Below are 25,542 nucleotides of genomic sequence, written 5' to 3' on the forward strand. Positions count from 1 at the left end.
ATTCACGTACATATTATGTTCAAGTTCAAGCTCATGTTATGTTATGTTCACGTTCACATTATATCTCAAGTTCACGTTTATTTCATGTTATGCTCAGGTTTATGTTAAGTTTATGTTTATGTTCATGTTCATGCTATGTTTTAAGTCCATGTTATGTTTCAAGTTCACGTTCATGTTATGTTGCTAGTTCATGTTATGTTTTAAGTTCAAGTTCATGTCATGTCAAGTAAAATTCAATTTACGTTTCAGTTCAGGTTATGTCAGTTATGTCATGCTATATGTCAAGTTATGCTATACTTACTTATGACTTTAATTATACATTCATACTTTTACTGCCATGCATGCATCATTAACTTGTGTGGGAGTTTCTTGTTAACTTACTAAGATTTGTAATCAAATCTCCTTGTGGTAATTTCAACTACCATTCCCCCTGAATGGTAGATCTTGTTACAGGATCCGAAAGAGAATCGGAATCTAACCAACTGAACACGGTCGACTAAGCTATGGTATGACGTCGATGATGGCATAGTATTTAACTTAGGTTACTACTTGTACTTATGGAGTTGTATCTCCAGTACTGTTTTGATCACAAATCTTTTGGACTAGTGTTGTGATCATGCTTGTTTAGTATGCCTTTATGTATGAAGTATGTTTCAAGTATTTGGGATATTTTTAGTTTGGTGCATAGTATTGCTAAAGAAAAAAAAAATATCCGCTGCAAATATTGTATAATGTTAGATGTATGTTAGGAACATTGCATCTTATATGTCATGAACGAGGGCAGATAACCTTGTATTGCATGTCCTGACGCTTCAGATATCTTCAATCCCAAGTGAAATCTAGGGGTGTCACACTGCCACTGTTGTTGTCTGTCGTAGCCTAGTATTGGCTTCCATGGGGTCATCATGTAAAGAGCTTCCAAATTTGGTTTGTAGAGCTTGAACGAGAGAGTCCCAGCTAAGTAAACTACCTGACTCCTCAGCCTCTTAGAACCACACTGTTGCATCCCCTTCCATGTAAAAAGTACATATCATTATTTTCTGTTGGTTTGATATTGGGTGTAAGGCAAAATTGTGGTTGGCTTTGTATAACCAACCTGAAGGGTTTTTTTTTTCCCATCAAATCTAGGAAAATCTAGTTTGATAGATCGAAACTACATGCTCCATTGACTTCCTGAACCTTTAGGCCCGGTTTGGTTACATAGTTCAAATGAGATGAGATGAGATGTTTTAAATAGTAATGAATAAAATATTATTATAATATAATTTTTTAATATTAGTTTTGCATTGGGATTTGAAAAAGTTCAATTGTTTATTATATTTTATATGGAAATTTGAAAAAGTTGTAATGATTAGATGAGTTGGGCTGAAATGAGATTGTTTGGTTTTTGGTAACCAATCTAGGCCCCGTGTGAATCTTCTCCATGGGTTCTGACATTGTAATTTCTAGAGTGTGAAGTTCCCCCAATAAGAGTTTCTAACAGTAGACCATCCTTTTGGCCAAGTCATCCAATGATTTCTGATGAGTTTCCACCCTTTATTTTTGTAGGTCTTGATGTTGCTTTAGTCCTAGTACTACTTTCTCCAATTCCTTGAATTTGGTTCCATCAACTATCTTCACTACCACAGTCTCAACAATCAAGGGTTCTGATGCCAATTTGTTAAGAACCCAAATGCAATGTAATCGAAAATATCAATGGAAATGAGTGAAATGAGCAAAACGATAGTCTGGTTTGTTCAAGGAAACAAAGACCTCCAGAGGCACAACCTTGTGAATATTCTTCTATAAATTACTTCTAGAATATTTCCTGCATTACATAGTGATGGCATCACCTAGTGAAGAAAATTATGGTGGTACCCCTGATATTGGACTGCACCCATTAAGGCAGACTATAGGTAGTCTTGGTATTGTTTATTACATGATTAAAACATAAGCAAGCAAATCCATGGACTCTTGTCCAACAAAACCCCGAACAAAGCCCGGCCCATATGGCCCGTGACACAACTAAACTAAATTCAACTAAGTAAAACAAACAAAGGCAAGTACATCAGATTAGATCACGATTCTTCTTCTTCAGAATGCCTCCATGCCTCAGGAACCCTAGCTCTACAGGTTTCTTAAAGCAATCAATGGCCTCGATGCACAATAAAATTTTGCTATATGTCATTCCACTACATCTACCTATAATAATTAAAAGAATCAGAAAAAGAAAGTATAAGTGATAGAAGGGCAAAATGATGGAATAACCCCTTCCACCCCTCCTAGCACAGGTGGTGCAAGGGCTTCAGCCACTCCCCACTGCGCCCTACTTGCCTTCTTTTCGTATTACTATTGGATTAGGTTGTAATTTTAAATTGGTTTCAAGGCCAAACAACTTTGACCAATTATGACTCTCACTATTGAAAGGTGTTTCCAAACATGGGTTAGACTCCTTATTCAAGATAAAAGTTCAAAGAGAAATTTTATTATCAAGCCAATGTATAGAGCACACTAGTTTAAATATGTATACTCTTCGATATTCAACCAATAATTTTACATTAGATAATTTATTGCCATGGAGCTCAATGAGGTGCATAACAACATCAGAAAACTTGGGAAGAAGACACCAGAAGGGGCTAGAACTATCAAGCAAGTACACTTGGCAAAGGCTTAGTTAAGATGTATGTGGAGGCTGTCTTGACTCCATGTGCTAGTTCTACCACTAGAAGATTCCATTGCAAGCTAGACAAAAGACAGAGAAGAGATAGGTATCATCTAAGGGCTCGAAAGGCAATCTTGACATTTCAAAATAGCATGGTGTTACAGTTAAAGACATGTGTTGACACGATGGTCTGATATACCACTAGCCTACAAAACTTACGCAACAAATGAGGGGGTACTTTACTCAATGTACACAATGTAGAGCAAATGATCTTAGATAGCCTCATAAAGGAGATGTTACAGTTGAGGGAGATGGTCAACAGTTTGATTTAGAGGCTAAATTTGGATATGGGGCTGGGCTTATAATTTGAACATAATGGGTTGGTAGACTGTAGGTTGTGATCGAGAGTTAGAATGAGTTGTGGGTCTCAAATCTTGTGGGCCGTAAAAGGCAAGATGCTCGCCCATATAGTTTTAGGACCCATAACCCATCTTTGTAGGTAAAAAATACTCGATTCACTTCTTTCAAAGTCAGGTCTTCCTCCAGAATCATGAAATCACCATCGGAGCAGATGAACTATTGGACAGGGACAACACAAAATGGTTCAATAAAGGATAGCAATCAGGTGGATGACATCCTGGCTAATGTTGCGGTGGCGACCATGCTAGCAATAACCAAGGAAGTTGTAACTGTATTTTGAAGCAAATGATGATGAGAAGTGGGCTTGAGCTCTGGTAAGGCTTCTAGCGAAGTTGGGGACTATGAAATGGTCGCAACAAGGGTTGAAACTTCCATGTGTACAATGGTTTTTTATGATTCCGATGGAGTTGAGTCCCATGGGCAGCACCAGAGAATCTTGGGAGCCACCCACCCCCTTTGAACTCATTATACTTGAATGATTCTCAGGCTTCGGAATAAGTCCTCCAAAAAGATAAGGAGATTCAACACTATGCTTGGCCTGCATATAATAGTTTAGAAGACCAATTTATTGCTTTATTTGCAGTTGTAGAGGCTAGACAAAGACATGCTAGCCCCAACGGTGAGCATAATTCAGCTAAGAAAATAGCTATGGAGTTAAAACGGCTTAATTAGACAGTTAATAATGGAAGAGAAATGAAGGTTGTATCATTAAGCCAAAAATCATTTCATGGAATGTAAAGCAGCTGAATGTGAAGGATAAACACTTCACAATAAAAAACCAACTTCACAAATGGCAAGGAGATATTGTATGTTTATAAGAAATGAAATTGGAGTTTATCCCTTTAAGCATCATTAAGAGTTTGTACGCATGTAATCAAGTGGGTTGGCACTATCTACCCTCTAATGGAGCCTAAAGAACAAAGTTTTAAATACCATATCGATGATCATTTCAGTCGAGGCACTGAAACGAAATATTTCAATACTGGTACCATTTTGAGATAGTCTATATATGAATAAATTAATTATATAAGTCTTAAAAATGTATATACATGATAAAAAAAAATGGAATGGCATGTGGCTTTTCTCTTGCTACACCCAATGCAATGTCCTTTCTCCATATGCATACTCTCTCTCTCTCTCTCTCTCTCTCTCTATATATATATATATATATATTAGCAACCTAGAGTTTGAGTTTATTGGTTTTTTTTTTTTGAAAAAAATAATCATCATAATCAGACAGATTTAGTAGACCCAGTTTGTGATGCACCAAATCGAAAAGCCTACTATGTAGACAATAAGCACAAATTACATTTTGGTCTAACACAAATATTTGGACACAACACATTGTCTAGTACCTAGCAAACGTAGCAGGCCTATTGTCTAGTACCTAGCACACATCACATGTTGGCAGATCTATTGTCTCGTAATCAAATAGATTTGGCAAACCCAAATAGATAGAGTCAAAAATTAGATCTGTTCAAAAAAAGTTTATTTATGAAAAATCCCTTTGAGTTCACTCCTAATTACAAAATTTCCATGGAATTCACTTTTAATGAACATTCTGAACTAATTTTTCCTATACCGGGCAAAATCTGAAAACTGATTAGTATGGACCGAAATGACCAATATCTGACCTAGTACGAAACAACCACCTCCACTGTACTGGGTAGTATTCTAGGACGGTAAATTTCGACCATGCTGGCTAGTACAAAATGGTATTTAAAACTTTGCTCGTGAGGGCATTATAGTAATGTGGGACAAATGTGTGGTGGAAAATGTCGATGTTGGCATGGGGGATCTCGTGGTGGCTTGCTTGTTTAAGAATGTTGAGTATGGTTTCCAATGAGCCTTCACAAGTGTTTATGATCCTAAAGCATATCAAGCAAGAAGACTATTATGAGATGATTTGTTCAGGCTATGTAGCATTTGGGAAATGCCTTGGTGTATTGGTGGCGATTTCAATATCATTCATTTCCTAATTGAAAAATTGGGTGGTTCCAACTACAATTTAGCAATAGTAGACTTTTCTAACTCCATTTTGGATCAAGATCTATTAGATTCTTCTCTTGCATGTGGCTCCTTCAGTTGGTCGAGCAACCATGAAAATCTTCTTGCTTGAGGATCAATAGATTCTTGGTCTCCTCTGATTAGGAAACACATTATTTGATTAAAATCAACTTTTCCAACTATTTTCAAACCAATTTCCCATCCTTATTGACTGTGGAGGAATACAAGAGGGTCCAAGATACTTCAAACTCGAAAACAATTGGTTGAAATTAGAAGGCTTCATTGACTGAGTCAAACGGTGGTGGGCTTCCTATTAATTCCAAAGAAATATAAATTATATATTGGCATGCAAATTGAAGGCACTGAATAAAGACTTGAAGAGCTAGAATGAATATGTTTGGCAATGTGGAAGGCTAGAAGAATTCACTCTTGGAGGAACTTAATGGATTGGAGAATATAGTAGAGGAAAGGGATCTAATAGGAAAGGGTTAACAAACTCAAGTGTCTTAAAGGCAAAAGTTGAGAGCCCTATGGTTGAAGAAGGTAGGGGGTAAATGTACCAAGTTCTTTCATCGGGTGGCTAACTCGCACATGAAGAACAATTCCATAGAGATATTACTGGTAGATGGGTTGACTATCTCTAACCAACCTGAGGCCACAGATCACATTGTCAACTACTATAAGAATTTTTTTGAAAACAATTTTCTTAACAACCAAGCTTAGATAGACTTACTTTTGATACTATTGATTTAGAAGAAGAATGATGGCTTGAAAGGCTTTTTGAAAAGATGGGGCCTGGAAAGTTTTAAAAATCATGGTTGTTGGGTGATAAAGCTCTAGGTCTGAATGGCTTTACTATGGCATTCTTTCATATTTGTTGGGAAGTGATCAAGGGTGATATTATTAGGGTTTTCCAAGAGTTCCAAGAAAATGGAAGGTTCAAAAAAAGTCTCAAGGCAACCTTCATTGCTCTCATTCTAAAAGAACTAGGTGTGGTCAAGGTTAAAGATTATTGTCCCATTAGTTTGGTGAGTGGGATGTATATCATCTCAAAAATCTTGACAAATAGGTTAAGCATGATGGTGGAAAAGGTAATATCAAAGCCCCAAAATACCTTTGTAAAGGGGAGGCAAATACTTGAAGTCAGGAGGGCCAAGGCTTCTTTGCAAACTAAATATGGAAAATGCATATGATCAAGTTAATTGGAGCTTCTTGCTCCATATGCTCGAGAGATGCGGCTTTGGAGTGAAATGGTGCTTAGGATCAAATATTGCATCTCTACTGCATGCTTTTCTATCTTGATTAATGGCACACCTAGAAGTTTTCTTCAAAGCTCAAGGGGATTCAGACAAGGTAATCCTTATCTCCATTATTGTTGTTTTTGTAATGTATGTATTTAGCAAAACGATCTCGGGTGTTATGGAGGATTGTTTTCTATCCGGCTTATCAGTGGGGGAGGCGAATATTGACTCTCAATATATCTCATCTTTTATTCCCTGATGATTCCCTTTTATTTTGTGAGGCTAGCCATGACCATATTCGTACATTGAGGGCTCTTCTTCTATACTTTGGAGTTGTTTCTAGACCAAATGTGAACTTGGAAAAATCAAACGTAGTTTGGTGGGGTAAGTGCATAATGTGGATAGTATGGCTTTCATCTTGGGATGTAATATATCTCATCTACTAATGCAATATCTTGGTCTCCCATTGTGTGCTCAATACACATCAATATCTATTTGGTATGATGCCCTAGAAAAAATGGAACAAAAACTTGCTAGTTGGAAGCAGATCTACTTATCAAAGGTGGTAGAGTCACACGAATTAAAAATACATTCTCCAACTTACCAACCTATTTCCGCTTCCATCCAAGGTACCTTACCATATGAAGAAACTTTAGTGGGATTTCCTTTGGGGGATGAATGATGTGTCCAAATTTTATCTAGTAAAATGGGCCATAGTTTGTTTCCCAATTTTGGAAGGAGATCTGGGTGATCGAAACCTATAGCTTTTTAATAAGGCTTTGTTGGGAAAATGACTTTGGAGATCTCCTATAGAACAAGGAGCCTTGGGGAGAACCGTTTTGGACTCAAAGTATGGTAGAGCATTTAGAAATTATTTCTCAAACAAGGGGAGTGGACCATATAGGCTGGAGCTCTAGAAGCAAATCAAAAGATGATGGTCTAAATTCTACAATTATACTTGTTTTGAGGTGGGTGATGGGTCCCGAATCAAATTCTAGTATGACACATGGTGTGGTGAAAGGGCACTCAAGGAAGCTTATACAGACTTCTATAGTATAGCGAGAATAAATGAAGCCTCGATTATAGACCTCCTAGACCAATCTAGTAGTACTTCCTAATGGAATATCACATTTTTTAGAGTTGCCTAAGATTGGGAAGTCAAAGTATTCTTTGAATTTTATAATCTAGTTTGCTTTGTTCCTATGAGGAACGAAGGTGAAGAAAAGCATTTTTGGCACCCCTCAATGAAAGGAAAGTTAACTGTTCAATCATTCTACCAATCTATCTATATGCAAACCACAAATTTATTTCTATGGAAGAGTATTTGGGAATTTCTATGGAAGAGTATATGGGAGACAAAAGCCCCCTTAAAGGTAGAGGTGTCAAATCATGTTAACGGGTCATGTTCGTATCGTGTCAAGGTATATGGGAGACAAATGCCCCCTTAAAGGTAGAGGTGTCAAATCGTGTTAACGGGTCATGTTCGTATCGTGTCAAGGTATGTATATTACACTTAATGGGTCAACACGAATATAATTTGTTAAGGATTTCGTGTCAAAATTTCAAACTAGAACATGACATGGTAAGATAACAGATTGACATGACACGACTTGTTAATGAATAAGAAATAAATTGACACGACACAACACGACATGATCCGTTTCAACCCGTTTACGTTAATAGGTTGAACAGACACAATACGACATGACACGACCCATTTGACTTGATTGATTTTATATAAATATTTAAATATAAATAATATCTATAAAAAAAATAAAAAATTAACTACAAGTCTAAAATTACAATCCAAACAAATATGATCCACACACATTGTAATGATATATTAAAATTACATCCCAAATATCATAAACAAAACACATATAGTAAATATATTAATGTTACAATCCCAAATATAATAAAAACACAGATGACAGATCTAAACAAATTTAGAGCTTGAAGAATGAGGTAGAGCGTCCTCCTTGCCCTTGTTGTTGTTGTTCCCCAACTCCATTACATCTTTTGTTAACTCATCCAATTTAACTTCTTCTTGTATGTCTATTAGAAAAAGACATCAATAAAGTTTTATATCAAACAATATTATTGTATTGAAAAATTACAATTATTTATTCAATGAGGTAAAAGAATATTACCTTGCTCCTCTCTATATAGCCAATCTCTAGTGCAGACTAATACTTCAACAATATCTGCTTTTAGTGCACTCCTAAACTGATAAATGATATGCCCACCAACACTAAAAGTAGATTCAGATGCAACTGTAGAAACTAGAACACTCAAAATGTCAAGAGCCATACAAGCAAGATCAGGATAACGAAACTCATTTCCTTTTCAAAATGGAAGAATGTTAATCTTTGCATTTCTATCTGCCCTAGGTTCATCCAAGTAAAGATCCAAATGACATTTTTGTATACGGGGAATAAGATCATCAGGTCTAAATGAATCAAATTCATATACACAAAAAATAAATAAAAACATTTCAAGTCAATATGTGATATGAAACAACAATATAATATAAATTATTAAACAAAAAATATTATTTGATATTACCTAAAATACTTGTTTATGAATTGAAAACTGACTTTCTGCTTTACTAAAAGTGTTATCAAAAGTCGTGGTAGAACATATGAGAGCACTAAAATAACTATATTTCATGAAAAGAGATGACATTTTGCTCCGAACATTCATATACTCTATGAAACAATCTCCATAAAGTTGTGTATAAGAAAAATCAACAAAATAAAGCTTGTATCTAGGATCCAATATAACTGTTATAGCCAACAACACATTGAACTTAGACTAATATTTTTCAAACTTAGCAAGCATTTTACAAGACACTTTCTTTATGTAGTCATATTTACCCTTAGAGTGCTGCTTTAATGTAAAATAAATCAAAAACACTTCTAGAAAGTACAGATTAGCTGTAGGGTATTTGATTTGCAAAAAATCACAAGTAGCTTAATAAAAAACTCCCAATAAACTGTTAATCTTCTCTATTTTTTCCCACTCAGATGTTGATGGACCATGCTTAAAATTGAAATTAGTCAACTCCAAATGATTAAAGGCACGACAATAGAAAAGAGTACTCTCAAGCATAAGAAAAGTAAAATTCTATCTAGTGGGGACATCCTATCTCAACCCTTTCTTCCTATCCAAAGATATTTGATTTGTTAAATCTAAAAATTTTACTTTCCTTGTTTGTGACCCTTTGACATACTTGATACTTTCATGAATTTTTTGGATAGCATAATCAATCTCTTTTAACCTATCTTCTACTGCCAAATTTAGAATATGAGCACAACAATGAAAATGAAAGAACTCATCATCACAAACAAAAGCTTCCTTAATGTTCAATTGAATTCTTAACAACTCTACTGAAATATCATTAGAAGAGATATTGTCTAAAGTCAATACAAAAATCTTGTGTTGAATTCCCCACTCACATAGTAAATTATAAATTCTTTCAGACGAAGATATGTCATTATGTGGTGGTTGCATAAAAGAAAAGTTCAAAACTATTTATGGATAAGTTTCTGCAGAACCCATTTCTTATCCAGAAAATGTACTGTAATACACATATAACCATCAGTAGTTATAGAAGTCCACAAGTCAAATGTTAGACTAATTCTACCAGGAGAATAATTTAACATGCATTTAATCCTTTTTTTTTTCCTAGATGATATATCTTAACCAAATCAATCTTGCCAGTATTCCTAGAAATAATTGGAACATCTAGATGCAAATATTGTAACAAAGATCTCACCCCCAAATATTCAGTAAACCAAAAAGGCAGTTCATGCTTCACAATAGCGGCTACCAAAATTTCTCTATATTGTTCAGTATCAAATTTAGGAGTGCTTAACGAAATAGATCCACTCTTTTGTGACAACATCATCTGACCCATATCTCGTGAACTTTTCTTAGGGTATGCGTCAATGTGATGCTTCATATTTCTGGTTCTATATTTACTCGCTACCATGTAAGTAATTCCACACATCTTGCACTTGACTCGTGGCTTGCCATCATTGTTCTCAGAATCAAGAACTATTTCAAAAAAAAAAAGGTCCACACGTTTGATCGTTTCCTTCGTTTTGCTTTAGATTCATCATTTTGAAAACTTTCTAAGTCAAACGGGTTCTAATCAATCCAATAAAAAATAAAAATAAAAGATAAATAAATTTAAATTGATAAATAAATAAATAAATAATAAAAAATAAAAAAAGATGGTGGGCTGGTGGTTTCCTCAATCATGCAAGTACCTCTTCTTCAATCATATTCATATATATTGATCACATGCATGGGTGAGGTTTTTCATGTTCCATTTTCAGTGCCCCTTTTCTATATTATAGTTTCCATTCGTCTCTTAGAGTTTACACATTTTCTAATTTAACAAATACTTTGTAGATACTTGCAAACTAATTTCAAAGAAAACAACCGATTTTTCAGGATTATTTGGGTTCATGAAATTCTTTTGGAGTTTACGAATCCAAAAATAATGATTATTTGTTGTATATTTTTTTGGTGCATGATCTCAATCTAACAGAGACAAACTAGTCTTGATGATTAAAAAACAAAACAGAGCACATAATGTCACAAACCTAGAAGTTGAGCACAAAAACTAAGCACACATGAAATTGCGCTAAAGATGAAAATGGCACAAAACTAGTAGTGAGAGAAAGGAAACATCATCAGACAATTTAGATTTCAGACCCACTAAGAATTTTCCAAGCACTTGAAGATGCAAGGAAAGAAATGGTAATTAAGATGGAAATCAGTGAGCACTCCATATAGTTGTTTTTCCTTACAAATATAGATATACCAAGCTGAATATTATGGAGTCAGAGAGTTCATCACAGATTCACAATAGGTAAAGGTAAATCTTTTTTTCCATATGATCATCGTGTAATGAACCCAGTGAAAAGAATACCATAAATTGAAATGTTGCATTGCAGGCCAACATTACGATAGGATCATAACACATTGTTTTCCCTTTTTTTTTTCTTCGGTAGCCAAACAATATGTAAAGATAGAGTAGAAATCTCATCTAGATTGATTTACAGTGGGCGACTGGCATGGGCGGCGAGAGGTGTGAGTCCGAGTCTGCGTGGGCAACAAAGTTAAGGTGAAGAGTCCGTAACTCTGCAGTCTCTGCGTGGACGATGACCGGCGCGAGTTGTTGGGTTGAAGAGGTCAAAAGGGGCGGCGACGCGACGTCACTATGAAGAGAATTGGCTGGAGGAGGGGCAACATGGTATTGACTCAGGACTTAGGAAAAGAGAAATCCGAAAAAGAAAAGATTCAAAAACTAGGGGGAGGGGGGTAGCGTGGGTTATTAGAGTTAGGGTTTTTTCATTTTTCAGTTTTAGGTCTTAAGGTAGAAAGGTAAATTTTAGTTTCATAACGGGTCATAAACGGGTTGACCCATTAAGCAATTGGGTCTTAATAGGTCAATCCATTTTGATCCGAACCCGCTAAGACTAAACTCTAACCCTTTTTTTTATAGTGTCGTATTCGTATTGGGTTAACAAGTCATGTCACATATTGTCGCTCCTATTTAAAGGCAACCTTTTTTGTACGAGCAGCTTTCTTGGGGAAGCTCCTCACTATCTACAACCTAAAGAAATGCCAAATCATAGTCTTGGTTTTGTGTTGTTTGTGCGAAAAGAGTAGAGAATCCATTGATCATCTACTAATACATTGTGAGATTGTCACGACTTTGTAGACTGACTTTTTTTGCTAGGGTGGGTGTAGCTTGGGCGGTGACAAGAAGTAGTTTCCTGGAGAGACCTCCCAGGCACTTCTCAAATTGCCATAATTTGGAAGATGGTTTCACTCTATCTATGGTTGTATCTTTGGAGGGAGAGGAACAAGAGAAGTTTTGAAGATCTTGAGCTATCAATGAAAGAAGTCAGAAATTTCTTTTTTCGTACTTGATCCATTGGTTGATTGTAATTGATTTAATAACCTGAACATTCATGAATTTCTTGTATCACTATAAAACCACTTTTAAGCCTTGCTCTTGCATATGACCCGTGTACCAAGTTTTTGCCTATTCTTATGATAAATAAAAATCTTATTTATCAATATAAAAAAGTTACAAAAAGTTGGTGATAATTTGGGGATAATAATTTTCTGACTTTAAGGAGATGAGTCAAATATTTACTACTATTAGATGATTGTAAGAGTTAAAATACCTCGAGGGTAGTAGCCATATTTTAAATAGATAAATGAAGGGATAAGAGAAGAAGAAACAATATAAACCTGAGGATCTAAAAGACTTTTTAAACTAATCTTCAAACGGTTTCAGTCTTAGACTAGTGAAGACTGATAATTGGAGATTTTGTTTGGTTGAGAGGAAAATGAAAAATTAAAATGCATGGAAGTAAAAGGGTGAAACGAAAGCCCTAGTTTCATTCAGAATAGATCTATTTGCATAACGACTTGTAAGCAACAAAACTATTTCATTTATGCCAAGTTGACTATTATTGGATGAAGAGGCGCGTGGAACACATGCATATGAAGGTTGGTGAATAATGGAAAATCCAAAAATAAAAGATTATCTTCCAGCGAAAGAGAGAAAAATAAGAGAAGAGATAACTAAACGGCCAGCAAAATAGCCAGAGGCTACCCTGGGTACAAAAAACTTGGTCAAAAGAAGGCTAAATCGCACAGTATGGGTGCGGCACCGGTGACATAGACCACATTCCAGTGTTTTTTGGTTGTTGATAGCGTGGTAGAGGGAGGGATGATAATTCTAAGGTCTAATGGTATGGTATGTGTGGTCTTTTGGTAGCCTCCAAGAAAACAAAAGGAAGAAAGACTGAGGAAAATGAAGAGAAAGAGAGAGCAATGCTGCTCAGGTGTTGCTTTTCCGATGAGAGGGAGCCTTGGTAGAGAGGTTTTTTCTACGGAGAGAGCGAGTGGTTGGCTTTGGTCGTGATCATTCACTCAAAGCATTTAATGTGACTGAGTTTTGCTCAAGTCGTGTGTTGCTATGGAGATGTACAGAGACAAATGGCAGGGACAAAAATCTAGCACAGTCAAAATACACAATATTTTGATCATTTTACTTGGTGTGAACAAGGATGCTGTTCAGCTAGAGTAGCTTGAGTACATTTATATAAGACACCTAACCGAACAAAATCAATTTTTTTTTGGCGCCATGAACTTAAAGCTCCAGGTGAATTAATGGTTAGCACACGTACTCATATCCAACTCCAGGTAGGAATTAACTTCACAAAAACGCTTGCATTTCTATTGAATTCTACATCCCCCAGAGTCTTGACCGCGGCGGACGTTGCCATAGGCAGAAAGTTCAAGAAGATCCATGTCACGACCTGCAATTCAATTGATAACACATTGAGGATTTTCAATTAGTGAATCACGTAGATCCATTGAGGACTTGGTGGGTTTTACACGGCTGAGGGGTACCTGAAACTCGGCAATAAGAACTTTTTTGAATGAGATCAGCTCTTGACATCCCAGTCCTATTTCCCTTTGATCGATTAACAGTTGCCTGCAAATTAAGAGATAAACGTTGGCTAACTTGAGTAAGTAAAGCAAATCAGAAGCAATTCTTTGGGCCAGTAAGTGGCATCATAAACATATATGCATGTCAGCTCAAAACTAAACCAAAGAGAGAACACTTTTCACGCTACAACTATCAGAGTGCAAAAAGTCTGTTAGTTAAAGGGTGGAAGTGTATTTTCCCTTAAAATGTACATTTGAAAGAACAAGCCATCACAAAGTAATGATCCAGAGAGAGAGAGAGAGAGAGAGAGAGAGAGAGAGAGAGAGAGAGAGAGAGAGAGAGCTTGTGTCAGAAGGATTTCCTAATTTTTTTTTTTGTCAGTAGACAGGTGTTTTCAGCCTTTTTAAGCTTCTTCATTAAAAAAATAAAATAATAAAATAAAAATTAAAAATAACGACTGCCCTTTTAACTTCAATAGCCTAAGTAAATATTATAACTACACTCAATAGAATTTTTTTCCCCAGATAAACCTTCAAAACTAATTTAAAGGTCAAAATCTTAACAAAATACTTGGCTAAACGACAACAATGATAAGCAGAAATTTACCAAATTCAGCAGTACAATGGCTGGAGTGAGGCTTGACCTATGATGTTTATGTATTCTGCATAAAAGCTGACTCTGGCGTTCTAACTGATTTTTTTTAATGTTAAATTGAATAATTAGATTTGCATAAAAATGTGCATACGCAAATCCAACTTCGTAAAACATGAATACATATAGAAACCTATCTAGCACGCTCCATCAGTTTGATGAAGTACCCAAATAATCTTTTACTGTAACATTTCTGCTGCACAACAAGTGTAAACAATATGCCCAAAATTGCTGGATTTGAGACAAAAGTACACAACAATGATAATTTAATAGTCATGAGACAGGCAATATACCTGCAAAACCTGACAATTTTCAAGTGTGCTTTGTCCTCCCTGGAATTTGAAAGTAGTCAAACCAAACATCGGGCAGCATTTAAAAAGAACAGAGATAAACAACATAGACAAATCACTTCTAAATACCTCAAGTAACAAAATAGAACAAACTGAAAACAGGAATCATGAACAGAAAGATGTGATTCATACTTACAGCAACTTTTGGTACACAATGTAGACAGAGATAAACCTCATTTAACAAAAATTCTCACTTCATTGATACTAACCAGGAATATCTTGCACTCGAGGATTACAAATTGATGGCCGAATTCTTGGTCATAATTTTCATCTCAAAAGTAGATGAAGAGGAGAGAACATCCATCTAGGCACTACCTAAATTTGAAAACCAACACACTAATCTAGTACAAAATATAGTCAATAATTACTTTGTTCCTGATCTATTATTTAAACTTAAAAATTATGAACTACCAAGTATATTGAATTGATAAGTTTGCATATATCTTAGCCATAAATAAGGAGAAAAAAATGGAAATTGTAACAGCAAATCAACTATAGTCTAAATACGTTACTAAAGCTTTACGAACTCAATAACTGCTTATTTAGAGCACTTCATCCTTCAAGGCCCTTGAACAATACTTCCCTTAAAAAACGTCAATGTAAAATTATGGTGTCGGCAAATTCCTAATGTCAGAACTATTGAGTTGGAAAATTCATCCTTGAACTTTGAAGGGCCTTCAAGATTCCTTTAGAGGCTCAGATAACGAATCCAGGGAAGGAAACGAAAAAGATAGAAGAAGGAAAACTATGAAAAAAAAAAGTATGGAAAAACATCTCACACACAAACCAATTGAACAATACACATTATAAACAAATGTTGTTGGTGCAAAAGGAGTTGCAAAACAAAAAATAGTGAGAGAAAAGTTTGCTTCAAGGCGCATTACAATGTCGCTTTCCTTAAGACTGTCTGCAAATGAAGACAAGACAATCGCTTAAAGTCAGGCAAGGATCAAATGGGAACAAGACAACTATATTTGCAAGGGAAATATTTGTAATGCAATGTTTGACACATTGTTTGACGCATACTAGAACAAAGCAACCGCCAAGGATCTATGGGACGTACTTGAGGCTAAGTATCTTTTAGAAGATGCTACAAGTAAGAAATTTTTGGATACAAAATTTTTCAATTATAACATGATAGATTTTAGGCATGTTATTGAACAATTCAATGAGATTATGCATATTCTTAGTCAATTCTCTCAACATGAGATGAAAATGGATGAATCCATATCAATTTCCTCCATTATTGATAAACTTCCTCAATCATGGAAAAACTAGAATAGAAGTTTGAAACATAGAAGGAAGGAAATGTCTCTAGAATATTTAGGCCAACATCTTTGTATAGAAGAAGAGATAAGGCTTAGAGAGAGTATCAAAGAGCGTGACTCTTTGACCTCCAACATGCACATGGTAGAGGAAGATAAGACCCACCAACCCAGACAACCCAATGAATCAGGATATGAAAACCGGAAGAGAAAGAATAATTTTGGAAGAAAACAAAATCACTTCTAAAATGAAAATCAGAAGAATCTGAGAGTAAGTTGCTTCCATTGTGGCAAACAAGGTCATTACAAAAGAGAATGCCGTTTTCTTAAAATGAAACGACAAGACTCTAGTTCTAGAGATAATTTTGAGACTATGATCTCTGAGACCAACACTCTTGAAGGAGATAACTCCTGGTGGATTGATTCAGGAGCAACAATGCATGTTTGTGAAGACAGGAGTCTGTTCAAGAGGTATGAGCCAATGGAAGATGATCATGATCTATACATGGGGAACTCATCCACTACTGTAGTTAAAGGCAAAGGGATAATAGAAATAGAGTTTACCTCTGAAAATGTTCTTACTCTCAAAGACGTGTATTATGTACCACAAATTAGAAAGAATCTTGTATCTGGTAGTCTTCTGAATAAGTTTGGGTTTAAATTAGTTTTTTAGTCAAATAAATTTGTGCTGAGCAAAAAGCTTAATTTCGTGGGGAATGGATTTCTAAGCAAAGGCATGTTCAAATTTGATATTAATAATTAAGTTAATATTTTGCTTAATTTATGGCATTGTTGTTTAGAACATATGGATGCTAAAAATCTAATTGATATGGTTAATTTAGATTTTATTTATGAATATGCATGCAAATAAACAAAAAATGTGTGACTTCTATATGATTTTTCTATATATTGTTATGTTTATATAATGCCTTCAAAGAACCAAGTTATTTGGGTAATTGTACAAAGCAGTTTATGATATTTGAGAAATATCATGGATTATGGTATTGAGTACAGTGGATTTCCTTCGGTTATAGAAGGTGGTTTCCTTCGGTTGTACAAGGAATATGAATGTCAGTTGAGAACTGAGCATGATGCTCACAAATCAACCAGATGGTGGATATTTACCATGGGTGGAGGAGTAATCTCCTGAGATCAAAGATGCAAACTTTTCTCTAACTATTTTTGTTTTGCAGCCCCTTTGCACTAACAAATGCACCCTAAGCAGACCCTCAGTTGCCATAACCAAAGGAAACCCACTTCACAAAATTTCATACGCGCACCAAAATAAATAAACACCCACCATGAAGTTTGAAATTCGTGTACCTTAGAGTAAGGCAAAATGTGGTCATAATCATGACAGAGACATCCCGGGCAACCCACGAGCTTCCGAAAGACGATGTTGCCGATGGCGTCTCGGCGCCAACGATCCGGGTCTCGGCCTCGAACCTTCTCGGACTTGTCCCAGCACTGCTGCTTCACACTATAGGGGAAGCTCCGAGGGTTGGATTCCGGGGAGATTCGGAGGTCTTCAAACAGAGTGGTGGCGTCTTCGGTAACGAGTTCGCGGTCTAGGAGAGAGGTGGAGGGAGTGAGTCTGGATTTATTTGGGATAGACCCCGTTGAGGTTGGATCAATCCCAGGGGAGGAAAGGGTGGTTGTTGTCCTGTCCCTGAAGGGCGACGATGGGGAACTCCGGTTCCGGCTTTTCTTACCTTCTTTGGCTGTCCTCATTTCTCAAGTAAATGAGGCCGCAGAGTCTCTCTCCCAGTCTCGCTAAAGACCGTCGTTTTTTTATGGGAAAGATGGCCGTGTTTTGAATCGGATAAGCCTGAAAATGTAAGAGCATTATCACAGATTCATAGGCTTTGTTATATTCATTCCCAAAATTTAGTTAACAGTAGATATTTGCCATAAATTTAAAATTATTCAAGTCATAATCTCATATTAGACTTGTTATAATAATAAAATTATATTTTAATAATAATATTTCTAATTTTTTTTCTTATTTTATAACTATACTAATCATATGTTAATTAATAATTTAATTTTTACTTAAATTATAATTTCCTAACTTTTTTTTTTCTCAATCTAATTTACAAAACCAATTTATTCTTGAAGACTGATATGTGAACCTAATACATAAGACCAAGTATAATATAGAAGCATATCTTAATATATCGAAACAGGTATGAGCAATTGGGTTTGATATTTTAGAAAAATATCACTTTTGAAGATGAACTATGCATCTTTAAATATAAAGAAACAATTAGAAATATTGTAGCTCATATTTGAAGCCACTAATATTTGACTACTTCAATGCAAATGATTTCATTTCTATTTCTTCAAATTTTAAAGATGAATTGACTAACTTTGTTTGGATGTACAATTTAAATGATATGAGATGAGATATTTTGAATAGTAATGAAATTTTTGAGTTAAGATGAAATAAAATAGTTTGTAAAAAAAATATGTGTTTGGATAGTGAAATAAGATGATATAGTTTTTAATTTTTAGAATTTGAAACATGTGTTGTCCCACTATTTAATAAGGGTAGCCAAATTGTCTATTGTTCACGCACTGTTCATATCAGATTGTAATGTACATACACTGTTTATGTTAGAATTTCACTGTTTTATGTACTGTTTATTACTATTTATTACTGTTTATTTAAGGAAATTTTTTAATTTAGACATAAAATATAATGTGTTTGGATAGAAAAAAACTAGTGTACAGTACAGATGAGCATCTCTTACCTCTTTTGCCTAACAAAACAGCAAAACAAATGGAAGCCCTAGAATTTAATCAGAAATTCAATCCGATCTCAATGCAATATTGGTAATAAACAAGAACAATTTTATTGTTAAAATTTAGTCGAAGCCAAAATTATTATTCAATCTTTGTATTTAGGATCATGCTACACGATCCCATTTTATCAATACTTTTCTATCTTTTTCACTTTTATGTAGGATTTTGCAAAATTCTGAAAATCTGATTCCCATATCAATTCATCTTATAAAAGTTCGAGCTCTCATAAAATGGAATCGGAGTTGGAATGTCTTTTGTTTTTAAAGATAGAGTCAGAGTTGGAGTTAGATTTGCTACCTGACCAACTCCACTCCTACTCTGACTCTGATTTTGACCTCCAGCTCCAACTCTGATATTAGTATACATAGGTTATAAAAAAATATATTATTTATATATTGATCATATATACTCATCTAAAATTCTAAAATTTGTATAGTTAAATTCAATATTATATTAGTATGACATCATTATTAGATAATAATATTAATAAACTAATAATCAATTATATGTACACACTACACATCATAGTATCACTATCATACATGTTATATATATTTATATATATATTAGGGCAAGCGAAACTTGACTAGCTAATAGTGAATCATATATCGTGTATAATATATATATATATATATATATATATATATATATATAGTATGACTATCAATCTATTATCTAAATTCTAATATAGTAGTATGTAACTAGAAAAATGATGGCGTGCAATTGTATATATAGAACAACTGTTAATTGTTATAAGCTACACATAACTCGATACTAATAAATTAGTAATTGTTAATTATAGATGATTCAATACTAATAATTAAATATAGTATTTAAAAGAACTACAAAAATGTGTTTTCTTAAATAAAAAAAATAAGTTTTAAACAAAAATTAAATTTAGGGTTTAAATTTGGGGTCTTGAGAGTTACATTGGGCTTTAGCTAGATGGTTAAACAATTTTTTTTTTATTTTTTTCAATTGATTTGGAGTCACTGTTAGGCCTGAGCTTCGACTCTGACAGAGTCGGAAGTGTGTTTTCCGACCCTCAACTCTGACAGGAGATGAAGGCAAAATTTGGCTCCAACTCTAACTCCAGTTCGGAGGTTGGAGTGTTCGGACTCCAACCTCCTATCGGAATTTCGATTTTGTAATGGGCTCATTGGACCAATTCAAAGCCTAAAATAAAATTAAAAAAAGAAAAAATAATAAATTTAATGTAATACATTATTCAAAAACTCCTAAACAATAGTTGAAAACATTGATAATAGTATAAATAATCCATTTCAAACAGTCTATAAAAGTAAAAACATCATCTGCAACACCATGCTTGGTCGTTGGTGATACCTAAAATTAAGATAAAAAGTCACAATCAATAAAAAGAAAAAAAATTGATTAAGAAAATTGAACACGCTAAAAGTAGAATTTAATTATCATTTCTCACTAATAAAGATTAAAAGGGGTTATCAACTTATCTATGCTCCATCAACTACATCCCAACTCCCAACAGTTATCTATGTCAAACTCAAACTTTCAATCATCGACAATTATGCTAAGGTTCACAATTTTATCTATGAAATCATAAAAAGAAGAAGTTAAATAGATTTAAGAAATCATAAAAAGAGTTAAATAAACATATTGAAATATTTAAATAATTATTTTAATAAACTTTAATAATAAGAAAACAAGTAAAATGAGGTTACCCGATCCAAGCTTATAACTTTCGGCATCAATGCCAATGGTATCTAGTCCAAGGGGCGTATCACTTATCCAGTTCTGTGTGCAAACGAGGGCTTCTACAGTTGACGGTGATAGTTAACTCCAGTAAGCATCCAACACTCGACCTTCAATGCTAAACACTAACTCAGAGGCAACCGTATAATAGGAATGGTTATCATATCTTGGGCAATATGGGAAATGATTGGATACTTGATCGAATTAATCTTTCAACAAGTTAATAACTAAAATACAGCACTAGGTGTCTCAACCTCTTCCATAAAATACTATTCAACCTCAGAAGTATATTGCAAGATATTCTTCGTTGCAACGAGTTGATGATACTATTGCATAACGTTGTAAACTTGATGGTGTGGATTCAATCCTCCATCTGGGCTAAGGTCATTGGAGGGAGGTGTCACTCTCGAGTGTGAGGTACCCGCTATGGATAAATGCTGACCACTATTGTTATAGTGGGAATATAAGTCATAAAGATCTCTTTTAAGAGCTGTAATAAATTGTGCAGCCGCCCTCACTGCCCCCATTATGAAATTTGCCCAAATTTCTATCATGGCCAACTTATATTAGGGGTCAAGGATTACAACCACAAAGAGTAATCTATTTATTTTTTCAACATCTCCCTAATATTTATCATATTTGGTCTACATCCTCATAACCATACCAGATAGCAGTTCGCTAGGGTCATCACAACCTTTTTACAAGTGGTAGAGAAGCTCCGAGTAGAAGTTCACAGTCGTATATGCGGATCCAGATATCTGCATAGTGATGTCATAAAAATTTTTTAAAAATGTGACAAAGTACCCCTACACTAGTACAATCATGTGTGTCTACATACTAAGCCCCTTTCCTACAGGCTCTAACAAAGCATACTTAAGGCCTCCATTCTCGACCTCTATCCGCTCGAACTCTCTTTGGTACTTATGTACAACATCCAACATCATGTATGTCGAGTTCTATCTAGTCGAAATGTCTAAGCACAATGTCCTAGAATATGAAATCCCAAGCTATTCTACTATTGCCCTGAACTTGGATAGCTTTAGGGGGAAGCCCTCACATACTGCACAATGTTGCAGACTTTGGTAATGGAATCCTCAGTCTCTTTTAACCCCTCAACAACAATCAGGTTGATTCTATGAGCACATCATCGAGCATGAATAAACTTGTGGTTGCAAATGATAACATCTTTCATACTCGTATTCCGCTTGAACCATTCAATTGCAGTGTCATTGGCACTAGCATTTTCAACTGTAATACATAAAATTTTTTGAATTCACCAATCATTTAAACAATCATACATCTCCGCCTCAATGGATGCACCCTTATGATCAATAATTTCTTTAAACCCAATAATCTATTTTTTCAAATTTCACTCACTGTCAATGTAGTGTGCTATGATACACATGTATGAAACGTTCTATAAGGACGTCCATGTGTCAGTCATAAATAACATTTTCTGTCCAGTGGTAATAAACATCTTCTTCATCTCAGCCTTCTTTTTTGCATGTTTCTTCATACAATCTCGCATCAATATATACCGTAATAACAATGGAAATCGTGGCTCAAGAGTCTTGACAAACTTTCAGAAGCCTCTTTTATCGACCGTGGTAAAAGGCATCTCATATTCAATTATCATCCCTACAAGCATATCCATCAACATCTTCTCACTGTATTGAGGGATAACCAATTTTTTTTAACCTATGTACCATCAGTGGCCGTAGAAGTTTCATAACTGAGTTTGGTCTAATCAGTGGCCGCCAATCCCTTCACTATCTTATACTAGTGGCAACCATTAAAATGTGCTATCAAGACAGAAGTCCTTGCTTCTTTGAATGACATCCACAAAGTTGCTCACGATGGTGGCATTTCGCTTGTGGGCTCTTACGATCACCATGAATTTTAGTGAAATGTTCCCATATCCAAGACCTTTTTATAGCATGGTTGAGGTGGCCTTGTAGATAGAGGTGGTAGATTCGGATCACCCCCAATACCCATATCTTCCTCTTCATTAAACTCATCGTCATCTTCTATTTTTACTGGGAATGGGAATCGACTACTTGTCCAAGAAGTAGCTGCTCTAGAAATGGGTCTAGATCTCGGTGTAGGTGTAGGAATTGTGGCATCCTGATTCCCTTGTGAAATCCCACTAGGTGAAACGTCCATATCCATTAAAAAAAAAAAATGAACAGATACTATAAATATGTAGGAAAAAAATGATTTGCAAGTGACACATCCAATACATTATTGAAAATAGATTTCACAATGAACGGTCCATCATTCACGTGATCATGCACACGTTGTAGAGAACATCATATCATCTTTTTACAATTGTTTGTACCCATTATGGATATATATTAAAAAGAGGAAAGCCTCAAAATGCTAGAAGCTTTCAATTTATGGTAGCTGATGTGATAAATTGTCATGTTAGTAGTAGATTTATATCTCAATAAACATATTTGCATATTGATTTTTCTATATATATTTCAAGTGCTAATGAACAATATGGACCGTTGTATGAATAAAAATGTAGCAAAGAGTGAGACAATATTTATGATGGTACAATTCTAAGTTGTTTGAATGGTAGATAAAATGGTTTAATTACAAGTGGGATCCACAAAACCCACGTGATGTCAATGATAGAATATTCTAAGAGAGTACTTAGCTTGCCTGTGCTTAATATTTCAATGACGTTGGAGGTTGCTAGGGACAAATGGTCGGTGACTTTAATTACTTTGGCTATATAATATCGTTGTCGTCAAATATTATATATTGAAGAACTCTTCTATATTGCCAACAATTATATTCTAATAAGTTTGTTGTGTCACAAGTAGATAACATTCAAACATTTTCACCACAAACTTCCACCCATTTTTCATTTTGGACCTTAAACTACAAAAACTTTTACTTTGCACCCCAAACTGCAAGTAGATTTCACTTTGCACCCTTCACGCAAATATGAAGGAGTTTATGCCACGAGGCTAATTTCTTTTTCATCTTAATGGTCAGATCTTTAACTGAGGTGCAAATAAAAAAATGTAGATAGTTAGGGTGCAAGCTGAAACTTTTTCTAGTTTTGCTTACAAAGTGAAATTCAATTTCTCGCTAAAATTCAAACCAAGTCTACTCTATCAAATTAGCACCAAGTATTAGTTATAATCCAAATATTAGCACCAATTCTACTCTATCCAAAAATCATGTTAATGCAGATCAATTGGATCAGTAGCAACCCATTTTAGAATACCAGTATTGCAATGGTGCAAGAATTTTATGCTCAGTTTTTCTCAGTCTTGCAGCATGTAGGGATTGGAAATAGGAAAGTAATCAAATCAATTTCCCAAGGACATGTCCACCAACACCTTTCGTTCACTATCCAGACTCCAAAATCAACACCGACGACCCAATCCAAACAACCCAACCCGAATCTCTGTTTAAAAATTTTTGCCCAACAACCAAAACCTTACAAATTTTCTTAGCATAGATCCATTAAGGAAAAATATCAAAATCCATCAAATCTTCTCTGATCAACTAAAACAACAATTTTCAAAAAACTGGTAAAAGCAAGCAACATACCTTTTACTCTCCGTGGGAGAACGGCATTGTGGCGACGTCGGCGTGAAATGAGTTCACCGTGAGAATCAAAGAGGTTTGAAGTGAGCACTAAGAAGTGAGAGAGACTAAGATAGTGGTGTACTAGTGCAAGAAGAAGAAAATACAACAAATGAAGAATTGAAGAAGAAAGGGCCAAGGTGAATCGAATTCATGTATGAGTTAGGAAAATGATATCGTTCCTATTAAATGGAATGGCTTCATTTAAGTTAGTATTAAAAAAAAAAAACACAAACGTAAAATGACTTTAAAAAAATTTGAAGTTTAGAGTTCATGACTCCGACTCCGAACTTTGTTTAAATTTTCAGAACTAATTCGATTTCAATTCCGATTTCCGAACACTTTAATTTTATTGGAGTTGGAATCGGAATGGAGGTCGAGCAGAGTCAGAATATTTAAAAATTTGCACAATCCTAGTCACTGTATATTTAAATCTTTTAGTTTTTTTTTTAATTTTTAATTTTTTTATTTTCCATGTTTTCATAGCATATGCAATATTTTTAATTAAATTTTTATTTTTTTCATATATATCTAGAATCTGTTTTCTTTAATATTTTTAATAACCTTGAAACTTGAAAGCCCAAAAACTATCTATTAATATATAAATTAGTCTTATTTAAAAATGGTTTAAATATGGATCCTAGCATATGTTTAAAAATGTGGGCCAAAATCTTATGCTAAAAAAAATTCCAAACCGACTCCATTTTGTTTTAATGGAGATAGATCGGATTTTGTTTTAATGGAGATAGATCGGATTCTGAGTAAGCCAGGATTGAAGTTGTGGTTCGGATTCGAACTCTGAGAACTTTGATTAAGTTGAAATTAGAGTTAAAGTTGGATTTCTCGGATACAAACTCCGACTCAGTCAATAATACTCAACCCTACTTTCCAAGTATATTTTAGAATACGCAAAGATGTTGGTTTTATGAATGTGTTCAGAAAATGTGAAATGGGAATGGGCGTAGGAGTAAAGTTTACATCATGCATTGACGTTCTAGATGAAGACTAGATCAAGCAATTTGATTTAGACAAAGGTAGCAGGAGCCGCTAGGGATGTTGTTACATCTTAATTGAGTTGCAGTCCCTCTTTTGTTTGTAAAAAAGACCTACACTTTCCTCCGGCATGGGAGAAAGAGATGTTGGTCAGAAAAAAGACCAGTTCAACACTTCAAGATTTTTCCATAAGGAGTACTATTCATGATATATTTTAATAGTATTTTCTCCTCATTTTATAACCTAATATTACATAATTAAAGATTATTTATTATATTTTATTTATAAATCTATCATTTAATATTACGTCAAGAGATATTGAGAGGATGGTGATAAATAGATTTTT

The 25,542-nt window shown here is 34.7% G+C and overlaps 1 protein-coding gene across 1 annotated transcript; it reads right to left on the reverse strand.

Annotated features, from left to right (window-relative positions):
* Window positions 1-13,356: 13,356 nt before the first annotated feature.
* Window positions 13,357-24,303, reverse strand: LOC122281981. The gene is made up of 5 exons (XM_043093873.1): window positions 24,168-24,303; window positions 17,385-17,889; window positions 14,740-14,778; window positions 13,756-13,840; window positions 13,357-13,661 (listed from the first exon to the last, which is right to left on the reverse strand). Exons 2-5 carry the CDS (start codon window positions 17,790-17,792, stop codon window positions 13,579-13,581), a joined length of 615 nt encoding a protein of 204 aa, XP_042949807.1. The 5' UTR covers window positions 17,793-17,889; window positions 24,168-24,303; the 3' UTR covers window positions 13,357-13,578.
* Window positions 24,304-25,542: the final 1,239 nt, after the last annotated feature.

This window comes from Carya illinoinensis, chromosome 11, assembly GCF_018687715.1.
Source record: "Carya illinoinensis cultivar Pawnee chromosome 11, C.illinoinensisPawnee_v1, whole genome shotgun sequence".
In the NCBI taxonomy this organism is placed as follows: domain Eukaryota; kingdom Viridiplantae; phylum Streptophyta; class Magnoliopsida; order Fagales; family Juglandaceae; genus Carya; species Carya illinoinensis.

What these genes read in the sequence shown, in the direction of transcription:
- LOC122281981 (XM_043093873.1), bottom strand. Translation starts at nt 17,792, where the DNA reads ATGAGGACAGCCAAAGAAGGTAAGAAAAGCCGGAACCGGAGTTCCCCA. An exon ending in AAAATTGTCAGGTTTTGCAG is followed by an intron (nt 13,841 to 14,739) that starts GTATATTGCCTG and finishes CTTAATTTGCAG; the next exon opens with GCAACTGTTAATCGATCAAA. An exon ending in TTCTTATTGCCGAGTTTCAG is followed by an intron (nt 13,662 to 13,755) that starts GTACCCCTCAGC and finishes ATTGAATTGCAG; the next exon opens with GTCGTGACATGGATCTTCTT.